This window comes from Marmota monax, unplaced genomic scaffold (genome assembly GCF_021218885.2).
Source record: "Marmota monax isolate L192 unplaced genomic scaffold, Marmota_monax_Labrador192_F-V1.1 WCK01_AAM20220418_F8-fsc00013, whole genome shotgun sequence".
NCBI classification, from domain to species: Eukaryota; Metazoa; Chordata; class Mammalia; order Rodentia; family Sciuridae; genus Marmota; species Marmota monax.
In genome coordinates this window covers 986,383-1,011,048 of record NW_026692202.1, presented here as the reverse complement: position 1 = coordinate 1,011,048, position 24,666 = coordinate 986,383, and the positions used below count along the sequence as shown (strand labels likewise).

The window sequence follows — 24,666 nt, the reverse complement described above, 5'->3', positions numbered from 1 at the left end:
AACTCCAGAACAATCGAGAAACATGGAAGATTTAAATGACACCAATTGAACTATAAATAAAGACAATATCTGAAATGAAAAACATCCTGTGAGATAAAAAAAACATGATGGTATTCTTGTCATAACTTCCTGGTAAACTTGGAGCTTCATTTCTATTATTTGTATAAGACCAATTTAACTGTCAATCCCATCATCCAACTACCATTTTTAAAGCTCTGTCCACCAATGCTCAATTAACATTTTAGTTATCTGCTGGCCCACAGAAGCAATACAGACTAGACTATCCCCAACAGCATTAAATTGAATTAAATTAACTGAGCATTAAATTTCATAATCAAAATCCAACAATACACTTCAGTCAATAAAAAGGAGACAAAAATCAATAAACACGTAGATTTATTTTAAATCAGTTTGGTACATGATACAGATTGGTTTTGCAGTTTAAAATGAACTGAAATAGAAATTTCTAAATACAGCAGTGTCTGCCTGTGCAACAAATATCTATAAAGTAAAATAAGGCATTTGATAGACCTACATCTGCATGAACAAATCAGATGAAAAATCTGAGAAGATTTCATAATATACCTTCTGGATTAAAAAAACCCAAAAATTATTAATGGCTCAAGATACTACATTGCTAAAGGAATGGGGGGAAAGTCAGAAAAGGCTGAGTTCTGTTTCTAGAGCTCATCTGTAGACTTGCAAAATCTAACAACATTATGCTTTTGTTGTTAGAGGAGTGCTCAAAATTATAGAAGCTTCAAATCAAGTCACATTTTCACAAAGTTGCTACATATGCTGAAATTAACGTGTGGCAAGGTTATTCCAGGCAAATAATCATTATACACCGTAGCTAGTTTTTGCCACCTTGTGAGGAATGGGATTCTGTGAATTTTTCAAATGAATTCTACAGCACTCACTAAAAACTAACAGCCATGGCACCATAATAAATTTTGTGAGGTACCTAAATATTACTACTAATGGAAACACAAAAATGTGAGGTAAATCTACCTTTTTCCAAAAAATCTTTGAAGCCAGAGATTTTAAACAATTAAGGCACTTGAAAATATTAGGTATATGTACAAATGTGCAAGTAAAACAAACTTCAGCTGTACCAACAAGTGACAAAAAAAAAAAAAAAAAAAAAGCCCAGTAACTCTTCATTTTAAGAACCTTTAATATAATGACCTAAATACAAGTTTTGGTTTATGAAATGAACAAAGGCATTTGTCATTTCCCTATAAACTATTGAAAATCAAGTGCTAAACTCAGCCACTAAAGGCTTAAAACCAAAAACACTTAAATGACCTAAAAAAGCAAAAGCCCATTTTAAACTAATTAAAGCCTCTGAACTAATCCAATGTGTCAAAGAAAAGGGAGAAGCAACCCTCTAAAAGTAAGAAAACTAGTGCTTAAGAAACTGTAGAAACAAAAATATGTATGCTTATTTATATTATGGGAGTTGAAATAAAGAAAGGAGGAGAAGAGGAGGGGGAAAAGTGGAAGTACAGACTACACATCTAGGGCAAGCATCATTAAAAATCTATAGTAATCTGATAAAAAAATCCTTAGATTTTCCGAAATTATACTGATCACATCTGCCATCTGAAAACTTAAAATGATTGTCTTATTTAAAGAGCTAATAAATGATTCTTTCTTTTTTACTTCATGAAAGTAGTTACTTTCCAGGTAAGCTTGGTATAAATCCTTTCAAGGTTCATAGTGTTAAGATATTTTTTTGAACACAAAGGAAACATAATTTTATCACAATTCTTTTCAACAGCTCAAAGAAAAATGTTGTGAAATTCAATGTGAAGTTTTTAAACTTTGTAAAATAGTAATTAGCATAAGTTTCTCAGCTCTAGGGGGAAAAAAATAGGTATGCTTTTAATTTAAATATTAACAGTATGATATCTAAAAGCAGGTTTACTACTGCTTACATCAACAGTTACAATCTCAAAACCGACTTTTGTCTTCCTTAATATCAAAGAACAAATCACAGATTTTAAGTTCAGCCTACTTTTCAGTCTGTCTTTTAAGGCACTGTTCTTTATTTTCTCAGTGATATAAGGTGCTTTTTAAAGTATGAATAATATCCTGTTAAACATTAATGGTCTGTATCCTTTCCATTCATTTCTTTAAATCTGGAATGTAATTCCCCATGTAGCATGTTATTTCTAATGTAGAAAAAAATAACTTATCAAGCACAAAATTTTACTCTATGGATACAGTTTAGTACTACTAAATTAATAAATTTATTCCACCTTTGAAATGATAGCCAAAAATCCACCTGATTTGATGCTCATTTGGCACACCTTCTCAATTCTGGCCACTAAATTACATCTTGAATTAGCATAAAAATAATGCAGCTTTCAGGCTTTAAGATACTAAACTTAAACTGCCAAGAGTCAGGAGGTTGTCTGCACCAGACAACATTCTCCATCACTTATAGAAAGTTACATTTGGCATGAACAGAAACATAATCCCACAGCAGCAGCCATTGAAAATAAAAGATGACAGCCACAAGGATTCATGCAGAATATTTTTTAAATATTCCTGTTAAGTAAAACATTAACTGATTTTTCTTCAGGGATGATGTTCCAAAATATCCTATATGCATCCTTTGGAAATTTAAAGATCCTGGAATAGTGTCTTCCATGTAGGACTTCTTGTAAGATAGTATTTTGGTTTCAGTGAGTTACACAAATGAACTGCCAGTCCTTGTTAATTTAATGGGTCTGCTTACAAAGTATGGTAATTTCGTTCTTTAGATTTGCAGAACTTATAGAGAAAGAAAATTACAGCCTGCACGCCCAAAACAAGGACAATTCCTCCGATGAAACTGGCTGCATCAAAGGTAGACTTCCGTGCAGGTTGTGAGGTTGGAGCCGAAGTGGTATTTGTTGCATCTGATAAGATAAAAGAAATAACAATCCTTAGCAAGTCTTGTGATCCTCTAACATAATTACAAGACCCACCTGAGCTTCTGTTTGGCCATGTCAAATTCCATAAAGCATTTCCTTTCAGGTCAAATCTTTACACTAGAACTTATCTCTAACTGAGGAAGACAACTACTTTTCAATTCCATTCATTCTTGATTTTAGATATCAAGCGGTTATGCTGCTATATAATGCTTCAAATATGAAAAAACATAAAATCATTTATTTTTCTGGTATATAAATTGTGCCCTAGTAACTTTAAACACTTTCAAAATATACAATAATTTTTGTTAGACAATATTTTTTGGCTGATTGCTTGAGTAAATACTAATGTTTACGTTAAAAATTCATGATATTTGAGTTTTACTACCTATTACAAAGGTAAACAAAATTCAGTTGCAATTCTTCAAGTTATGAAAACCTAATTTATAATTTCAATAAGCAAAATAATTCATGAATAAAAGCATCTTAAATAACAGTTTTGCAATATAAGTATTACCAAGTCATAAGGAAAAAGAACATGAAAATTAGGATTTCTTTTCAAGGAATAAAATGTTTCAAGAGGAAACTGAAAAAAGTAGCATCCATTAAAAGCATTTCATACTTGAAATAAATTTTAATTTTTTCTTAAACTATCATAGGAAAATTGGTTCTTGTGGTTATGTAAGTTGGCCAATTTCAAAATTAATCACAACTGGGGACATAGCACATTGATAGAGTACTTACTTAGCATGCACAAGATACTGGATTCGATCCCCAGCACCAAAACAAAACAAAACCCAAAATCGATTACAACTGTTTTCTATTTCTTGTGAAGACAGAATGCCTCATTGAAACTGAAAGGAAGTATAAGCATGAAGCTTGAGGTATCACAAAAAACAGGTAAGATTTCTCAGCACCAAAACAGCAGTTTAGGCCAGACAGAGGGGTGTATGCCTATAATCCCAGCAACTGGGGAGACTGAGGCCCTAAGTAACTTAGTGAGATCCTGCCTCAAAATAAAAAATAAAATGGGCTGGGGATATAGCTCACTAATAAAGTGCCTCTAGGTTAAATTCCCAGGACCAAAAAAAAGTTCAAAACAGCAATTTAAAAGGTGGTTAAGAAAAAACAGCAAGGTGCATAACCAGTAGTGATTGTAGCTTTTTAGACCACTCTTGGTAAAAATAATAGTGCTGTATAATCACTTAAATTGTGGTGGTCTAATATAGCACACAAACAATCCCTTCAACTAACTGGTAGCTACAAATCAGATTTCACAACTTTTTAAGTTATACTGAAAAGTTTTAGAAAACATTATTACTTAATTCTTACAGTGTCAGGCCAAATGTTGATTAATCATTTAGAAACTTGAAGAGGATTCCCAGTAGAGCTATCATTATTGCTTAAACAGCTGATTACTGTGGCCCTTTAGTTAAGAGATGAGTTTCAGTCCATAAAACTGGAAACTGATGGCAAAAAAAGTGAAAAGCAACATGTATATACACCTAACATCACTATTAGTTTAAAAAGCTTCAATTACCTGATGTGGTAACTGTGGTGGAATATGTAGAAGAGGAAGGCAGAGTTGTGACTTTAGCTGGAAGGAAAACAAAACATTAAAAAAACACACAAAAACCAAAAAACTTTTTTCTAAATTCCCAATTGTCTAACATCTACCTCTTAAAAGTAATGCTACCAATTTCAAAATGCTTTCAATTCTTTGACAATAGAAGCCTAATTTCAGTTAAAGGTTTACTAACAAATCTACCCATCCAAGAAAACTAGCATTTAAATGAATTTGAAAACATCCAGTAATCATAAAATTGTATTTAAGTTAAAACCTATGTATGTATATGAGTATAAAATACATCAAGTTTGCAAAAAGACAAAGGGCAAGAATACTTAGGAGAGGGAATTAAGAGGTTCTTTGTAAATAATCTTGCTTCGACAACAAAAACTATTAATCACGGTAAGAAATAACTGCAATCTAGTATTTCTTATGTAGGTACCAAGATTTGCCTCCTCATTTCAGGGGTTTACAAACCTTTCTTAAGGAGCAGATAGTAAATATTTGAGTCCTTGTGCACTGTGTAACACAAAACAGCCTAAGACAACATGCAAATCAATAAGCATGTTGGGATCCAATAAAGCTTTATTTGTAAGAACAGGTGCCCTTGTTGCCCAAATTTAGAAAGAGCTCAAGGGTAAGCTCGGGTCTATCATAGTGCCGGAGACCAAAATACTACTTGATGACGTCTCTAAAAAAATGTACTGAGAAGAATTAGTTTGGATATAAAATTGTTTCAGGAACTGAAGTACCCTATTAGGTGAACTTCAAACTACTAATGCCTATTACCAAGTACCATCTACAAAGGTGCACATACCAATATTAGAAAGGAAGAACTGAACGTAATTCATGAAAATTAACATTTTCTTAAGAGTCAAATGACTCAAGAGCTCCGAAAGGTTGTCAAAGCTCACTGGACCACTTGTGAAGTTGTCTTTAAAAAAAGGGTTCAATTTCATTTTTTTGGAAAGAAGGTAAAACTCTAGGCAAGGGCTACAGGAATAAGAGTTCCTTATTATGTCCCAAGAAATGTTGTTAGGCTTCATGATATAGGGGCTTCAAGATGAAGATGTGCTTACATGCTGGGCAGCTAAGGATGATCTGGAGGGCAGATGAGGAAGATCCATTACATGAGGCTTATGTTTTTTAAAAATGTAAGGGGCTATAGTTTGTGCACTGTTTCAGAAAAGGATTTCACAGCTAAAGAAAATATGACATCAAAATGCTCCCTTCTTTTAAAATATATAAACTGGGATGAAAAAATAAACAAACAAACTGGGATGTATGGCAGTCTGGAATTTTCCTATCTTTTATTCATGTGTCCCTCTCCATCTCAGAGAATAAAGTTCATAAATACTGGAACTGGTTTTGGTACTAATATTCTACTGTTTGGCACTGAGAAAGTATGATTCTCACTTAACACTCTCAGGGCATAAAGACTGCATCCTGATAGCAACATGTATATTTCCTAGACAAATGCTTGGGTATCATAATCTAATCATTGAAAAATTTCACACTATACCCCACAAATACGGACATTTCAAGTGGGTTAAAAATATATTCCTTTTTTTTTTTTAAAAAGAACACTAACTGAATAGATTTCAAAGGGATATTCTTAATCCATAAAAAGAGCGTCAAATACATGTTGTTGATGAAACAGAAATGAAGCAATCTTTTATTGTATTATATTGTCTTTTTAAAACAACCGAAAGTTTCTCAATAGGAATAATTATCTCCCAAATTCCACCCATAAGAAGCAGCTCTGTACTTGAAGAGTAATTATAAACCAAGAGTGGGCTTGACAGCTTCAAAACAAAGAATATCACTAAAAGGTTCAGAAGTAGAGAGACCAGGTCTCTCACACAGGCAGATTTTTCATATCCCAAGGTTACCAGGATCCTAGAAGGTTAAGGTGTTCTAATTTTTACAGAACCACAAGTAAACAGGGAGTTTAATTAATGTTTCTGAAAGCTCTAGCCAAGTTTCTTTCACTAGTAATGATAATAAGAGAAACTAGTAGATGATTGCTAGTCCCATGGATGGGTATGTTCATACACACTTGTAGCTTTTCTGTTCTTGCCTGGAGCAATGCTGTACACACTTTTATCCAACCTGCTCTTAACTGAACACTTCTCTCATTTTTTTTTTTGGGGGGGGGGGGACTGGGAATTGAACCCAGGGGTGCTTAACCACTGGGCTACATCCCCCCACCCAAGCCCTTTTTATTTTGAGACAGGGTCTCACTAAGTTGTTGAAATCCTAAATTGTGAGGCTGGCTTTGAACTTGCTATCCTCCTGCGTCAGCCTCCTGACTGTGAACATCTTACAGAGAAATATCTGGTCTTATCTCTGACAGGGCTGATACTTATATAGGATTCCTAGATTAGAAGATATGGTCATTTAAGGCTAATTATTATATCCTTCAAGCTTTTTGTTAATTTGTATGTGTTTTATATAACTAAAACAAATGAACAATAAAAGGCTTTACAAATTAAAGATGTTATAACTTCTTTTCAATCTTAAAACACCTTTACTAATTTTGTTTGACAATGTTATGGGGAAAAAAATCAGCAAATTTGCTATTTGACTTTCACGATCTGCTCTCGAACATGGTAAAACATTCTTTTTTGTATATAAGCAAAACATTTACACATTTTTAATTTTGACAACAGTACTATGTTGACAATATTTACAAAATAAGGCAATACTTAGGGAATACGCATCTATTGATCTACTATATGTTCTTAAAAACAACAACAAAAGCTGGGCACAGTGGCACATGCCTGTAATTCCAGCATTCTGAGAGGCTGAGGCAAAAGGATTGAAAATTCTACATCGTTGTAGGCGATTCAGCAATATCCTGTCTCAAATAAAAAATCAGGGTTGGGGATATAGCTGAGTGGTAGAGCTGCCCTGGGTTCATATCCTAGTACCTGGGGTTGGGGGGTTGGGGATATAGCTGAGTGGTAGAGCTGCCCTGGGTTCATATCCTAGTACCTGGGGTTGGGGGGTTGGGGATATAGCTGAGTGGTAGAGCTGCCCTGGGTTCATATCCTAGTACCTGGGGTTGGGGGGTTGGGGTAGGGAAAAACAAAAACTTCATAGGTGATGATAAAGAGAATTTAGAAAATACAATGAAGATATATCTCCAAAATAATCTGGTCATTCCATTGTTAAAATAGATATTATTTGTACTGAAGGGGTATTATAATTAACCCAACTGCATACTTTACACACACACAAAAAAATCAAGTTTTCTTTGCAGTAATGTTTCCTTAACTATCTCATAATTTACTTCTTGCTCCCTTTAGCAGAATACACACAAAGCCATGGAAAGAGATTCCTAAGGATTTTCAATTAGTAAACACCAACTGATGGCCATTTTCTGTAAGCAAACTCTGGCCTCCTCCTGTCCTACAGAACCAAAAACAGATAAAACAAGAGACCCATGGCAGTTCACAGGAGGACCCAGGGTGAAGCAAGCTGCAGAGAAACTACATTAAGAACAGATTCATAGGAGAAATTAAATGAACCCAAGTGCTTTGGGGAAAATTGTCTCCCCTTATTTTCCTTCCTGTGCTTATATTGCAACTTTGGGAAATTAGCTTCCTCCCAACACTCCAAATTTAGCAACCTTTAACATCATCTTTCCTGGATGATTTCTAACAAGTGCTCAGTTTTTGAACAAACCATTGTGTAACAATCCACCCAAGCATTATAGCATTAGAATACTTCTGTGGCATAAATATTTTCATTGTAGCTGATTTCGAGTTACCAAAATGACATCACTGAAGTCAGAGTTAGAGACACTGTGTATATGTGGATAGCAAAAGGTGGTCCAATCAAGCTCCAACACAAACTGCCCGAGACTTTCAAAATGAGTTCTTGTCCTTGTTACAGCATTTCACTACTTTTTCCTTTGAAAAACTACGTTTACACCCATACACTGTTAATTTCTTGGACACACTTCTCTGGGATTTCTTACTTTCATGCCCATCCCTACCCAGTTCTCTTCCCAAATCCTAGTCCTCTTGCCACCCCTTAGGTAGTACTGTCCCCTCAAGTTTGATCCTTAAACCCAACCCTCCGCATGTTCTTCCAGCAGCCTCTACTACTGTCTATGATTGTTGCAATTTTAGCCAAGAACTCTCTTCAGGATTGGTATCCTGAAAAAAATCCCCAAAGATAGCCTCAAATGCATTGTGCTTCCTCCTCCTTGCTTACTTTGGTAAAACATCTTTTCCATTCCACCTCCCACACCCTCAGTCATAAGCCTTAATCCTTCCACTTTCTAAGCCTTTTTGCATGCATCTACAGCTCTTCCTTATTATTACTATATCAGAGTACCTAATTTCCATGAATCCACTTTAGTGGTCTTCTACTACTCTCCACAGGCCAGAGTTAAGTCTTTTTATTAAAATGTAAGTCTGATCATATGACCTACATGCTTGAAATCTTTCAAGATAACATCTAAATCTACCAGCAAGGGATATAAAAGCATTTCCCAATCCCACTGTTGACTGTCCAGCTTACTGTCATTTTGTACCAGACACTCCTTAAGCTCACTATACTCACTTATTCTTAATATGTGCTAACCACCCTGCTCTGTCTGGAAAGCTTTCCCCACATTTTACCAGCATCATTTCAGTCAGTCAGTCCACATCTCCCACAAGCTGTCATCTTATCCACTGTACCACCCAACACACATATATCACCTTCCTACAAATTCTCCAACACACTATGCTTACTGACCTTGTTCACCATTTCTACAAAAATGCTAGCTTACTTTTGCCTTCTTTTATTATCTAGCTAATATTTGTTCTGGAATAGATGGGTTTAATATTGGCAAAATATAGTATTTACTCTTCCTATCAGACTGAGGATGTGGTAGAAAATGTTATTAATGGAAATGAGAATCACAAATATTCCTGAAAAGCAATTCAGTCCTGAGCCTTAATCATGCCCCCTGCCCTAGGACTTCTTTTTGACTCAATTCCATCAGACAGCAAATAGACATAGACAATGAAATAACACAATTGTCCAACCAAGAGCACAATGAATAATGTACCACAATTTTAAGAAAGAAAACAATACCAAAGTATATGAGCATACCATCCACTTCATAACAAGTATATTTACTTAAACACACACAGAGAAAAGACAGGAAGAAATTAATCACTGAAAATTTTCTGGTATATCTCTTGATGACTGTGGAGATTTAAATTTCCTTTGCATTCCTATATTTTTCAAGATATCTACAACATCCATAAAATGTATGGATAGCAAATCTAATAAGATTCACTGTATGTAGAACACTGGAGCAATATGTTACTGCCACAAACAGTACATATTTATGTAGTTATTATGGTCCAACACTAAATAAATCTTTAAATTATACTAACAACTTTTAGGTATTTAATTATTAAAAAGTTACCCATCAAGAGAGTTTAAAAAACCTGAAAGATGAAGTCAGAAAAGAATCAATCATCTTGAATTACCTGTAGAATTAGTTGGCACTGGAGTCGCAGTAGGCACTATAAAAATAAAAAACAATATACTTCAAAGTTGTCTAAAATATTATAATCTTAACACTATTTTACAACCTGCAATTTAAATATGTTTTTACAATATAAATACTACAACTAGAAAAGAATGACCATTTCCCCCACCTAATACCAGTATCCTCTTCTTTACAAATAGAACCACTATTTCTTAGCCTCTCCTGCCACTAAGTAACCAACTTCTACCAAGCACCTTTATTAAGGTAGATACAGGCCTCTCATTTTCCTTCCCCTTTTCTGGTAGCAGAAAAATTAACATGATAGCTAGAATATGAGCATTGACCTTGAGGAATGACAGAGTGAAAACTAAAATGAATGTGGGTCTCTAATGGCTGTCACTCTAGACCTCTAACTGCACTCTAGTCCAGACTTCCTTTACATCAGAGAAAAAAATTTGTCCCTGCTTAAACCACTATAATTTGATGGGATTATGTCCCGGACAGCAAAACATAGTTCTAACTACCACATTATCAAATAAACGTTACTTTTTCAATTTTTCTTTAAATTGATTGTTTAAAAAATATTTTACTTAAAAAAGAAAAAAAATATATTTTATTTAATCTTGTCTCCAAGCAATTTATGAAATCAAAGGCTTGATAATTAGTTTTTTCTAATACACATTAAAATAACTATTAAAATGTATGTCCGCATCCCACCTAATCTACATTTTACAGAGTAAAACACACCTAATGCTAATGAAAGCCCCAGTTATAAAATTCATGTTGCGATGGGGAAATCCTGTCAAAGACTGTCTGTGAAGGTTACTGACACACTCCACAAAATTAATTATCTATGTGCCAAATTAGGAATCTTTCCCATTAATTTATACTCTTGAACAGCTGTTTCAGCTGAGCACTGTGGTGCACGACTGTAATCCCAGCAGCTCAGGAGGCTGAGGCAGGAAGATAGTGAGTTCAAAGCCAGCCTCAGCAAAAAGCAAGCTGCTAAGCAACTTAGTGAGACCCTGTCTCTAAATAAAATATAAAATAGGACTGGGGATTGTGGCTCAATGGTTGAGTGGCTCAGTGACAGAGTGCCCCTGATACCAAAAAAACCAAAAACAACAGCTGTTTCAACTATGAATTTTAATGATTTTCAGGGCAAAGAAAAATCAAGTTCTTCAAAGTAAAACTGTAAAAAGATGAACACAGAAGTTTATTTAATCATAATACAAACTATGCTGGAGACTAAAATGTGACATTACTAGAGCCTATAAAATACAAATAAAGATGGGGTGCCTAAACTTCAGTGAATTCCAGGGGAGAGGGGACAAAAGAAAAAGAGTAAAAATATCTATACACTTATATCACTCCAAAGTATAGTTATGTCATTAAAGCTTCAAAGTACCATTTCATCAATCAATATGAATATGCCATTTATAACCAAATTTTTAATATTAGAATTATAGCAATGCTAACAAAACATTGAAACAAGGCTTTGAGATAATTATTTATCCCGCTGTGGCCATTATCCCCAGCAGACAATGTGAAGACTTACCAGAACAGAACTTAGTGCTGTTCCCCACGCTACAATTACTAACTGTTGGGTTATATGAACAGTAGCTCTTATTTGCTATGGAAAAAAGAGACAAAAAACACTAGTTACTCACATCTTTGAATTTGCTACTAAGCTCCGTAAGAAATCAAAATCCTAACAAATACTTTAAAAGTCCACAGACTAATAAATACTATTTTCCTTTTCTCATTTTCTTAGAGATACGACACAGGATCCCTCCAAATTTCACCCTTTTAAAAAATCCTCATGAGTATACAGATAAATCTGAAACAATTAGATCTCAGAATTATGATATAAACTACTACACAATCAATAGAGACAGTCAGAAATCTACGAAAGAGGATGGACTTGGTAAGACGTTGTCAAGGTCTTTTAATAAAGGATTAAGTAAACAGGAGGTGCTCCACAGCAGCAAGGGAACCTCTGTTCCAGCCCTCCCCACTTTACTCCTTTGTAATGTCTCTTTTCTTTTTTCTGGTGGTACTGGAGATTGAAACAAGGGCCCTGCACAAGACAAGCTAGAAAAGTGCTCTTTTAGTGAGTTACATCCCCAGTCCCTTCTATACTTTTTTTTTTAAAATATTTTTAGTTGTAGGTGGACACAATATCTTTTTTGCTTATTCATTTTTATGTGGTGCTGAGGATTGAACTCAGGGTCTCACACGTGGGAGGCAAGCACTCTACCACTGAGCTACAATCCCAGCCCCACTTCTGTACTCCCTAACATAGCTTTCCTGTATAGACAGACTTGGAGCAACAGGGGGCTGATTGCACTGTGAATGCCTATAATCCCAATTGGAAGGCTGATGCAGAAAGATTGTAAATCAGGGCCTAGCTTCAGCAACTTAGCCAGATCCTGTCTCAAAATAGATTTTTTTTTTTTTAAATGCTGGGGACATAGCTTAGTGATAGAGCGTTTATTTAGTATGTTCTACGCCCTGGGTTCAATTCCTAGTATTTCTCTTTCTCTCTGTGTCACATACACACAGAGAGCAGGTTCAACCTTGAATTTAATGTTATAACCTGAAGTGATTTACGTAACAAAAAAGTTAATTTGCCCCAAATCAATACCTTAGTTTAAAATAGCTTTTTGAACTTTATGTGACATAATTTCTACAACTATTAAATTTCCACTGCAGAATAAAGCAACGTAACGTGTGATCTTTCATTTAAAAAAAGAAAAAGGCTGATGTCGATAAGATAAAAAAATGCAAGCTGGTCCGGTGGCACTTGCCTGTAATCCCAGCTGCTCAGAGGTGAGGTAGGAAAGAGGGTTTAGAGTTCAAAGTCAGCCTCAGCAATGGTTAGGCACTAAGCAACTCAGTGAGGCCCTGTCTCCACATAAAATACAAAATAGGGCTGGGGGTGTGGCTCAGGGGTCATGTGATCCCGATTTCAGTCCCCGGTACCCCCCCACAATAAATGGCAACCACATTTATACTAAAAAATAAAATAAATAATGTGATAAATCCATGATTCTAGCAAAAATTTTATCCACATTAACCTAGCTCTTTATTCCACAAATGTTCATAAAGTTAACTTAAGAGAACAAGAAACAATCAACTCTCTATTACTCTCTCATATCTAAGCATCCAACAAAGTTTCATAAGGTCTCTTTATAGTCACCTTGCAGGCATACACAGATACATCTCAGGTTTCAAAGAAAATTACAAAATTTTCACAGCTAATTCCAGCATAAATGGACACCATATACAAAGACCTAAAATCTCTCTTCCTTTAAAAGCTATTGAGCTTTAATTATCAAGTCGAAGAAATCTATGGGGGTATGGAAAACAAGAGATTTTCAGAGGAGTGTTAAGCAACTGGCATTTTCAAGTATTGGATTTGCTAAATAAATAGTGCACATTATAATAAATGATCTACAGGATCTTCAAATGTTCAAGAATATACTGTAGTGGTTTTAAAAATGTTATATAACAAAAACAATTTTGCATTCTCAAAATTACAGCAACAACCCCCCACCCCCCACCAATTTTCTTACCTTCTTCACATTCTATCCAAAAGCAGGTAGTATTGTTAATGCTAACATTTACACAGGAAGCACAGCTGTTTTGTCTTTTACAGATTTCTTCTGGGGGTGGGGAAAGGAGAAGAAATGTATGAGATCAATGAACTGGTATCTAATTTGAGTTCCTTATCATCTTTAAAAAAACAAATGAGCATTATATACAGTACCACAAATTAATAATTCAGAAAAACGGTAAAACTTTGTAAACTGGTATACTAAAAAATTTCAATTACATTAATGAAGCCATTAAGTAAACTCAAAAGAAGCACAACCTAGTGGGCCTGCTCAGTATTGAGGTACCTATCAAACAACCCTTTTTCACAGGGCTACTATTTAAAAGATACCCACATTTATTCAGGGTTTCTTGAGGCATTTTAAGAAGCCCTTAAAAAAAAAAAAAAGAAAAAGGCCGTTTTGTCAGTAAGAAAAAAATGCAAAAAACATTTTTTGGTGGCACTCGCCTGTAATCCCAGCTGCTCAGAGGTGAGGTAGGAAAGAGTGTTGCGAGTTCAAAGCCAGCCTCAGCAATGGTTAGGCACTAAGCAACTCAGTGAGGCTTTGTCTCCACATAAAATACAAAATAGAGTTGGGGATGTGGGAAAAAGGCTGTGAGACCAACATTAAGGAAACAGAAGGAAATCGCTGCCCTGAAACATCGAATGACACAGGAATTTTTAACAAATTATTTATTACAGATTAAACTGAAACTCTGCTGGTGCCATTCTGAAAACAAGTTAACTTCCCAGAGATTCACAATTCAAAATGTGAATCCACTGTTCACAGGGTTCTTCACTACTGGAAACAACAGCTCAAGAAGTTAGAAAGATGTTTGCCAAGAGTTTGAGTCAAATGGTCCAGAAATGAACTCCAAGGGTAATTACAATTAATGTCTGGATAAATAAATGGATTATAGAACTGGGCTTTATTATCTAGAAACTAGATGCCTCCAACCTTTTTACTTTCCCCCTTGTCTAAAAATCAGCTCTGCAGAGGCACTGCCTTTCAATACATTATTTGCATTTATTAAAAACTGGGTGCCCTGGGCGTGGGGTGTTCACAAAGTAAAAATAAGTTCTTCACAACTATGCTACTTGCTTACCAACTGTTTAAAAAGCTTTTATGGTTGATGCTGGGAGTAACAGAGTGAATGATATTTATATAATGAACTGAATGTGCTACCTTTCAGACTATGGCTTATCCAACTATGATTTCCAGAAAATACAAATTATCCCCTTTGCATGTATGTCAATCACACAAAAGCAATTAACTTATTTCGAAGCATCTTTTTAAAAAAAACAAAAAACAAACCACACACTAGTGAAACTGCCAAGTAGTCAGAACAATAAGAAAAAAAAAAGATCTGCTCTATCATCTCAAACATAGTGCTGTTAGAATTGTCAGTACTGCATTGCAATTTACTTTCCTCATTTAAAAATCTTTGTATTTTACCAAATCTGACTTTAACAACAAAAAAAGATGTTGATATTATCACATATTTCATTATATTAAAGTTTATAAGATATTAAAACTAGTGAAGACAATGTAGAACAGTATGATCAACATCACGGTAAGTCATTGCTTCAGCAATCCTTCGGTTAAGAAGCCAAGTTACCTATTTATCCCGTATTAACCGGAATAACCAAACGTAGTAGACTACAGATTTTTAAACTCTTGTATTTTTTCAGCCTTGTTTATCTCAAATTTATCTCCTCCCTCTTGGCATAGTCACAGCATATGCCAACTTCAGGTTCAAATTCTGGGTATGCCTTAAATAATCCTACTTCACTAACAAAAAACAGCTTTTTAAGGAAAGCTGTTCCTTGATGGGGCCTCAGAAAATCTACAGACTGGGTTCCAATCCAACTCGGTCCCGGAGAGTTGCTGTATCTCGGTTTCTCCATCTATCTCAGTATCACCACGCATCTTCTGGCTTCGCCTTAAGTAATAAAAGACATCCATGCGAAACACGAAGTACTCGTGGGGTTCTTTTCTTCCCTTGCATGTAGTATGGAATGTGAACTTTTCACAGGTTACTCGCTCAGATCTCAGCTACATCTCCTACTTACATTAGTTACACGGTCAGATCTCAGCTATGTCTCCTACCTATCTGCAAAATCAAGGTGATGAAATTTCAGGAGACAATTTCGCAGATCCAAGTCTGAGACATGAACGCTTATTAACCTTTAAGTTTCTCTTCCCTCTTTCACCAATTTCTGGACAAATCTCTCTACGGAGAGAGGCCCTGGTGGGGGTGGGTTAAACGACTAGTTCCAAGGAGAGAGAAGTTCGATCTCCCAGCCAACTTCGGAGGCGCGTCGCTTCGCCCCATCATCATTAAGCCCACAGATGCCACCTCGCAAGAAAGCCACGTCCCCTCTTCCGAGCCTACGGTAAGGATGGGGATTACTAGGCACTTTTAAAAAGCACCTCTCCGTGCAAAGCTTGGGAATCACAGCAGCCCAACGGCCGCCAGGGCCCTCCGATCCCCTTCCCGCCGGGCGTTCCCTACCCGCCCGGCCACACCGCGCCGACCGCGACCGGACCTGGGCGGGCCGCCATGTTGCCAAAGTCGCCGCCGCCGCCCCCGGAGCGCTGTCCGCCGGGCCCCGGCTCCGTGCGTCCCGGAGAGGGCTCACTCCGCAAGGCAGACGAAAGCGGGAAGCCCACTGGGCTGTCGCTCACCTGGTACTAGAGTGGTGACCGGCGAGGCAGGCGTCGCCGGCGTCGGGGCCACCTTGGTGGTTGCTGAAAAGAGTGGTTCAGTCTCTGCTGGAGTCACGGACGAGTTCTCCGCAGACAGCACGCAGACCACAGACAGGCAGGTGGCTGCCCAAAACAGACGGCTGGAGAACCCGAACATCGTGTCTTCTGTGGTGGCGTCCTGGAGAAAGCTGCAGCATACAACGCGCAGTCGGTCCCTCAGTCCCCTGCGGCGCCGCCTCCAAGACTTCGCCCCCCTCGGGAGTGCGCTGGGGTCACGTGGGGAGCTTCAGACAGGGGCGTGCGGGGCGAGCCGCAGCGGAGGCGGGGCGCGGGCGAGACCAACGGGAATTCTAGGGGGGAGCAGGGATGTTCGATGGAAGCTTCAGTGAGACCGTACTATAGGGTGAAAACGGTCATGCGCAGAAAATCGTCTCCCTTATTTTCAGATTGCCACACGGAATGCAATTGGTTTGTTTCTCATATGGAAGTCCTTCACTCTGGCTTGGATGGAACAACCCACGTGACGTGGCGAGCAGCGTCCACCTGAACGTCCTGCGAGGCGTCATTCCGTGGCCCCACGTGACCACCTAGACCGCGCCTCCGGGATCCGAATTACCCGGCGGAAGTTGTTTGTCCCATGCACGTGGAACTTGGATAAGTTTGTGTTATATTCTGTACTGCCCGGTCCCCAGAGAGCTAATGTCTATCCTCAGAAGGAGCCGCGCTTATTTTCTTGATTTTTTTTTTTTTTTTTTTGCTGGAAGAACCCAGTTTGGGGACTCTCCGCGGTAATGAAGGCACCACGTGGTTAAAGAATTTTTAATCTGTCGCCCACGTAGTGCGAGCCACTTTGCACCGAATACAGCCTCCTGCCGACCTTTGTCGCATTTTCGCAGTCTGACTTTAGGATTGCTGTGTCAGTAAGCGCAGTGGCAAGTCAGTCTCAACTTCACCACTTTGTCGTCAGAAACATAGGCGGTCTGAGTTGAAAGGCCATTGGGTTGGTTTCCACCCGCACATCATGGGTAAGGAAATTGAGACTTAGGAATCTCCTGGCATCAGAGCTGGATTTTGCAGTGCCTAAACATAGAGTTGCCTGGTATCCGAGTTGGATTTTGCAGTGCCAGTTCTGGAGCTGATCTTTCAGTAAGCTTGAGCGCCATCTGGTGCTGAGTCTCAAAAAACGCAATACTTCATAGGCTTCTATCAAGTGGTAAAAGTTAAAGACTTTAAAAGCTGTATTTAATGCCGCTGTTTCCGCTTATTTATTCTAATAAAATAATATTAATTGCTTTTATGGGGTATGTTTTGCTGTGCCACAAACACCCAGAACGATGATGGCAGAGAAGTATTTAATCTTTTTGTTTTTTTTCTGCTTAAGGTTAGAAGCTTTTATTCCTGCCTGGAATCTCAATCAGTGTAGCCCTTGTGTGCCCTCATGACCGTGAACTAACATCAGCTGATCCAACCTATGGCCAGGCCAGAAGTGTGAGTGCAGTTAAGAAAATGAGGAATCACCATCAGGACTTCAAAACAAACAAACGTCCAATCTTCGCCCAGGATTCACATATCATGTTTGGCACATGACTACACCCAAGACTAAATGAAAGCATAAGCAACTTTTTTTTTCATGATTAAAAATATGTTTTTCTCCTCATACCCCAATGGATATTCTTGCTTCACCCTAGGCTGAACATGCCCCATTGTAGAGGCCATTGGTTAACAATTTGTCATCTAGATGTTTAGCTCTAGTCCTCAGATTTCCATTAGTTCTAATAAAGGGACATTTCACACTCTTAAAGACAAAAACTGATGGCTTATTTTATTTTACATGGCATCTGTAGAAGTAGATCAAGGAAGAGTTCCAAAGTAATTTTTTTTTTTTTTGGTATCAGAGGTTGAATCCAGGGGCACTTTACCACTGAGCCGTGTCCCCAGCCCTTTCTATATATTTTAAGACAGGATCTCACTAAGTTGCTTACAGCCTCCCTAGATTGCTGAGGCTGGCTTTGAACTTCAGATCCTCAGCCCCCCCAAGCTGCTGGGATTACAGGCCTATGCAACTGCATCCAGCCCAAAATAGTCTTCACTGTTCTGGAAAAAACCTTTATTTTCAGTTCCTGAAGAAGCAGTCTCTTTAGTGTCATATTTCTCAGCGTTGGCACTATGAGATTTTAGGCTGACAAACTTGCCTGTTCAGTGACCTATGATGCTACTGGCCTCTGCCCAGTAAATAACAGAAGCACCCACCCCCATCCATCATTTGTGACAACCAGAAACACCTTCTGATAATATTGGGGTAAAATCATCCCCAGTTGAGAGTCTCATCTATTTGAATCATATTCTGTTTGCAAAGTCAGCCATCACCCAGGTTATTTCCTCTGGTACATTTTGGCTGCAATTGAAATATTGGTTTGTTAGAGCCACTTTTTTATCTTATCATTCTTTTCTTGAAAGCAGTGAGAGGAAGTGCTTGACTCTTGTGAATCTGCTAGTAGTACAAGCTTCCTTTAATTTTTTAAACAGAAAATAAAAATAAATTGTTTCCCCTAAATTCCCTTCATCCAGACCAACAGACCCTCTTTAGCTGTGGGTTTGGCCAAATTCATTCAGAGCCAGGTATGGGTGGGAGGCAAGGATGGGCATCTATAATACAATTATAACAACATGTATTAAACCTTGAGTATTTAAATCAGTTTTGGCAAAGTAGAGAAGGATTGTAACAGGTTAATAATGAACTAAAACTATTCAGACTGTATTAGGACTGATGATGAAATACTAGAGATATTTGGAGGATCTCTACTTTGTGGTATTTCTTTGTTAACTGTGCTAGGACTACTCTTACACTTAGTTTTCAACCTTGACTGCACACTGAAGGGTTTGAAAGCTAATGATGTTTGCATATTGACTTCATCAGAGGAGTAAGGATTTCTGAAAGCTTTTTTTTTTTTTTTTTTTGGTACCAGGGATTGAACTCAGGGGCACTCAACCACTGAGCCACATCCTGGCCCTATTTTTTGCACTTTATTTAGAGAAGGGTCTCACTGAGTTGCTTAGCGCCTCACCAGTTGCTGAGGCTGGCTTTGAACTTGCAATCCTTGTGCCTCAGCCTTCTGAGCCACTGGGATTACAGGCGTGAGCCACCATACCCAACTAAAAGCTTTTCCCGGTGTTTCTAATCTGTAGCTCTAGTTGAAAACTCCCACCATTCTCAGGGTGTGGCCCATGCATAAATACCATTTTTATTATCTTGAGTTTGTTAGAATTGCAAAATCTTGTACTGGTGCACAACTATAATCCCAGTGACTCTGACTCCTCAGCTGAAGTTGGAGGATTGCAAATTTGAGGGCAGCCTGGGAAACCTGGTGAGACCCCTGTCTCAAAATAAAGGGCCAGGGATGTAGCTTCGTGGTAAAGCCTCTTCTGTCCTCTTAACTTGCTGCTGTTCTTAATTGTGAATCATGTACAGCTCAGTTTTAAAGAGCATGGCTAGCATGTGAAGGACCCTGGATTTGATCCCTAGCTTCACACACGCACACAAACACACACACACACACACAAAAAAAACCACAGACGCACACACAAAAAAAAACCATAAAAGAACAAAAAACGTTTCCATAAGGGTGAGAGTATTGCTGAGTATAGCAGAGACCCATTTTAACATTGGGGGTATACCTTTGAATTAGTTCAGTCAATTGAAAGTTCAAATCGTGTTACTGATAACTGCTAATACCAAACATAATAGGGACTTGATATTTCTTGAAATGATCTGTCAGTGGCAGTTGCACTGGTTTTTTGAGGGAGGCATTTCAAAAGGGAGATTAATTTTTATTGGGCAGTTGCTATGTTCAGGCATCATTAGAAATGTCCGCACCTAGCCAGTGTGGTGGCACACACCTGTAATCCCAATGATGAGGCTGAGGCAGGAGGATCATTCAAAGCCAGCCTTAGCAAAAGTGAGGCGCTAAGCAACTCAGTGAGACTCTGTCTCTAAATAAAATACAAAATAGGGCTGGGGATGTGGTTCAGTGGTTGAGTGCCCCTGAGTTTAATCCCAGTACCACCCCCCGAGAAGAAAAAGAAATGTCTTCATCTGCCATCTAACCTCTCAAAACACTATGAGATAATGTGCTCTCATTTTATTAATGAAATTGAAGCCCCAAAGTAAATTATAATATTATAATGAATTTTATAAATTTACCCAGAGAGTCACTAAAGTTTTGGAGCTTGTAGATAGCTAAAAAATTACTTATTTCTATTAATTTACAAATGAAAACAGTTGACAGGTTAAGTGATTCAGCCATTACATTGCTAGATACATGATTCTAAAACAAATATACTGTACTTAAAATATATGCAAAGTGTAAAAACTCAAAAGTCTGGAATCCTAAGGTTGCTAGACTATCCGTTTATTAACAAATGGTACTGTCCACAGTTGGGGCAAACAGATTCCTTAGACTTTTAAATGTTTATCTCAGATCTCCCAAAATGAGAAAAACGTTTAGAAACCACACTCCTTTATTTGCATGATCCAATGTAAGATACAGTATATGTACTTTCCTATCATCAGTTAGGACAAGGTTTGCCACATAATTCACATTTTCTATAAATTATCAGAATGCCTTTGCTCTCCTATTTCTAAACCAGGAACTTGCCATCCTTGAGAAGACTGGCAGAGTTCTACATTGGTGCTAAACAGACCAAGGGAGCTGGAGCCAGTTTCTTACACTCATGCAAACATCCCAGTTCTTTCACAACATCCGATAAAAATGCTTAAGGCCTTTAATATATAGCTTCATCACCAGGAAGAATTGCTCTGCTTCTTGTTACTACATGACCAACGCTCGTAAAGTGTTTTCATCGGGATCCCTGCAAAGTATCGGTTTCCTTTTACCAATTACTTTGGTAGTTGTTGAGTCTCAGTGGCAAGCTCTGCTCCCTTTGTTTGAGATGTCCCCAGTGTGACCTCAGAACTGGCCAAAGGCCCAGAGAAAAGGTCTAGAGGCTTTCATATAGTAGCCTGAGTTCTCAGGTTGCCCAAAACTCGATGTATAGGAAGAGGAGATGTCTCTGCCTCAGTGTTTCCCAAATTTGGCTGTTGATCAGTCATTGGAGAGCTTTTAAGAGGTACAGGTCCTAAGGCCACACCCTAAAGGTTATACATAATTTCTAATTTACTAAATATCTATCTAATGGGCACTTACAGCATACTAGACCCTTTTCCTCTGCTTTCCTCTGCCACGATATTCTGCATTACCTTGAGCCCCAAGAATTTAGAGCCAGCTATCTGTGGACTGAGACCTCTAAAATTGTGAGCCCCCAAATAAACTTTTTCTCCTCTAATTGTTCTTGTCAGGTCTTTTGGCCACAGCAGTGAAAAAGCTGACAAAAACAGGCCGAGAAGCTCTTGCCTGAGTTCATGCAGCTAGAAAGGGCAGAGCCAGGATTCCAACCCAGGCGTCTGGCTCTAAAACACACATGCCTAACACTTTCTGCTTCTGGTTCAGTTGAAAATGGAACGGACAGTATGCTTTCTCCTCATCCACCACCAATTTTGGTATAAAGCATATGGCACATAGCAATAAAGCTGACCCCCCACACACACACACACAAAGGGCACATGCCAAGTATCAGGATTTAGAGATGTTGGGGACAGGGGATGGGTGAGACTAAGGAGTAGCACAGGGAGGTCTCTGTGGTGCTGGAAAAGTTTGGTATTTTCATCGTGCATGGTTACACAAATCTTCCCATAATAAAATGGCGTCACACAGGACTGGGCTTGTGGCTCAGTGGTTGAGCACTTGCTCAGCATATGTGAGGCACTGGATTCAATTCTCAGCACCACATGTAAATAAATGAATAAAATAAAGGTCCACTAGCATCTTAAATTTTTTTAAAAAAATGGCATCACACACTTTTGTACCAATGTCAGTTGCCTTGTTTTGATTTTGCACTACAGTTGTGTGCATTGTGAAGGAAATTGGCTAGGGGGTACACGGGACTGCACTGTACTACTTTTGTAATTTCCTGCAAATCCATAATTATTTAAAAATAAAACAAGGATTGGGGTTGTGGCTCAGTGGGAGAGCGCTCGCCTTGCACGTGCAAGATCGTGGGTTCGATCCTCAGCACCACATAAAAATAAATAAGTGAAATAAAGGTATTGTATCCAATTACAGCTAAAATATAAATACATAAAAATAAAACATATGCCCATCTTTGGCAACCCCAAAATCAATTAAAGACCTGTCTTCTTTAAGATTGGCTTAAATTGCTGGATGTGATGACCGACACCTGTAATCCCAGACTCAGGAGGCTGAAGCAGGAGGATCTCAAGTTTGGGGCCAGACTCAGCAATTTATCGAGACCCCCAATGACTTAGTGAAACCCTGTCTCAAAATAAAAAACAAAAATGCCTGGGGATGTAGCTCAGTGGTAAAGTGCCCCTGGGTTCAATCCCCAGTACCAAAGGGAAAAAAAAGAAAAAGAAAAAGTTGATTTAAAGAAATATCAAATATCATTCTTGAAAGATAAATCAGCAGTGGAGAAAGGCTCTGGGCAGAGCAGGGACACAAGGGTAGTTTCAGTTAACAGGAGCTGAGCAAGATGACCAATAACAAAGTCAAGTCCTTTGTTACCAAAGGAGTCAAAACCAGATACTTCTGTCTTGCTGTGATTCCCAAATGACTACTGCCTCACTGTCTAAGAAAGAACCACTAGGGAAAGAACTAAAAAACACAGAATCCCTATCCCCACATTTAGAGACCCTCACCTAGAGACTGTGACTCAGTAGGTCAAGGACAGTCTGTATTTAAAAAGCTTCTTAGGCTGGACTAGGGATATAGCTCAGTTGGTAGAGTGCTTGCCTTACATGCACAAGGCCCTGGGTTCAATCCTCAGTGCCCCCCACACACAAAAAAAGGTTGTTAGGTGACTTGGGTTTGAGAATGTTAGATTAAGGAGCAGCTGATAAAATGGATCTCCAACTAATATCATGTGAGTCAAACACCAAACCCTTGATTTTCATATGGTTGGATGGCTCAAAGAGCCATGAGTTACACTGACATCATATAAGGACATCCAAAGTTCATAAGGCCTTGCTATTTAGAAATAATGAAGTGTTACACTGAATTGTTCTTTTCTATTTTTATATTACATCATCCCTATTTGGTTATTTACCAAGCCTTTTTTTTTTTTTTTTGGAACTGGGGATTGAACTCAGGGGCACTAAACCACTGAGCCACATCCCCAGCCCTATTTTGTATTTTATTATAGACAGGGTTCATTGAGTTGCTCAGCACCTCATGAGGCTGGCTTTGAATTCAGGATCCTCCTGCCTCAACCTCCCGAGCTGCTGGGTTTACAGGCATGCGCCACCGCACCCAGTCTGGTTATTTACCAAGTTTTTCATTGTAGAAATGTACATATAAATCACAACATAATTCTATTACAAATATTTTAGGGTTCAAAGTCCATTAGGTACATAGCCAAATTAAGAATGTTTTTGGTTACAAGTAACAACATAACCATCAATAACATAGAGAAACAAGGGGTCTATTTGTTTCATCTAGTAAGAAGTTCAGAGGTAGATAGGTAGTTACTGATATTGGTTCCATAGCTCAGAAGGTTGGGGCTGACATCTCAGCAGCTCTCTTGGTCTTTGCTTTGTGGCCACAAGACGATAGCTCCAGCTCCATCCTGTTTGCGTTCAAGACTAGATGAAGGGGACTGGACCCCTGGCATTCTGCTCCTGCCTCCACAGCCAGAATGCTATCTCATGGCCACTTCTGACAGCAAAGGAGGCTGAGAAACTATTTCTCTTTTACAGTCTACAGTAGAGGTAAGAAAGGGAAAAATGGAGGGGATGGGGTGTTAAATGAGCCAACTTATTGTGTCTGCCACAACTTTTAAACTAAGTGTTATCAAGCACTGTTTAATTAAGCCTAGAAACAGCTGTTTAGATGCAAAGACATAAATCATCATAGAAAATAATGATATGGAAATCAGACAAAAGCATCTCCACTGTCAGAAATATTACATATATATATTGGTCTTTCATTCTCTGTTGGAACAGATTCTAGTTGTTGAAGAACTTCTGTTCCTTCAATCAATTGCCTATGTAGGAGGAAAAAAAAATGTCGTCAGTTATAAATTTCCACATTTAGCTTACATTGCCAAATGCAGTCCTACCCAACAATAGCTAAGGCTATTTCCTACAAATTAAATTCACTTCGGTCATAAATATCTTAAGTGGCTTATCTTAAATATCTTAAGTATTTAAGATGTGTCCACCTTGCCACATCTACAGCCAGCACCACCTCCCAGGCTGCAGTCCCCCGCTGTGTATAGGCTGCCCTGCTCTAGAGGCTC

The 24,666-nt window shown here is 38.2% G+C and overlaps 2 protein-coding genes across 4 annotated transcripts in view; both read right to left on the bottom strand.

Annotated features, from left to right (window-relative positions):
- Window positions 1-379: 379 nt before the first annotated feature.
- Cd164 (CD164 molecule) lies at window positions 380-16,580 on the bottom strand. Of its 2 annotated transcripts, none has more exons than XM_046430213.2 (6): window positions 16,276-16,580; window positions 13,567-13,653; window positions 11,547-11,621; window positions 9,987-10,022; window positions 4,462-4,518; window positions 380-2,909 (listed from the first exon to the last, which is right to left on the bottom strand). In XM_046430213.2, exons 1-6 carry the CDS (start codon window positions 16,451-16,453, stop codon window positions 2,743-2,745), a joined length of 600 nt encoding a protein of 199 aa, XP_046286169.1. In that variant the 5' UTR covers window positions 16,454-16,580; the 3' UTR covers window positions 380-2,742. The 2 variants fall into 2 exon arrangements, with proteins under 2 accessions (XP_046286169.1, XP_046286162.1); XM_046430206.2 differs by having other exon boundaries at window positions 13,567-13,656; window positions 16,276-16,577.
- Window positions 16,581-20,796: 4,216 nt separating this feature from the next.
- Ppil6 (peptidylprolyl isomerase like 6) overlaps window positions 20,797-24,666 on the bottom strand; it is a 35,406-nt gene continuing 31,536 nt past the window's right edge. The window contains exon 8 of one of the 2 annotated variants that reach the window (XM_046430186.2): window positions 20,797-24,411. In XM_046430186.2, the coding sequence (XP_046286142.1) occupies window positions 24,300-24,411 (112 nt within the window). In that variant the 3' untranslated portion in view covers window positions 20,797-24,299. The remainder of the gene's footprint in view (window positions 24,412-24,666) is intronic. The other variant, XM_046430194.2, reaches the window with a different exon arrangement.

Bases quoted from the DNA above. Each gene is read 5' to 3' on its own strand.
- Cd164 (XM_046430206.2), bottom strand. From the start codon at position 16,453: ATGTTCGGGTTCTCCAGCCGTCTGTTTTGGGCAGCCACCTGCCTGTCT. The intron at 11,622-13,566 runs GTAAGAAAATTG...TTTTTTCCATAG, and splicing joins TTGGATAGAATGTGAAGAAG to CAAATAAGAGCTACTGTTCA. The intron at 4,519-9,986 runs GTAATTCAAGAT...TTTTCCTTCCAG, and splicing joins AGTGCCAACTAATTCTACAG to CTAAAGTCACAACTCTGCCT.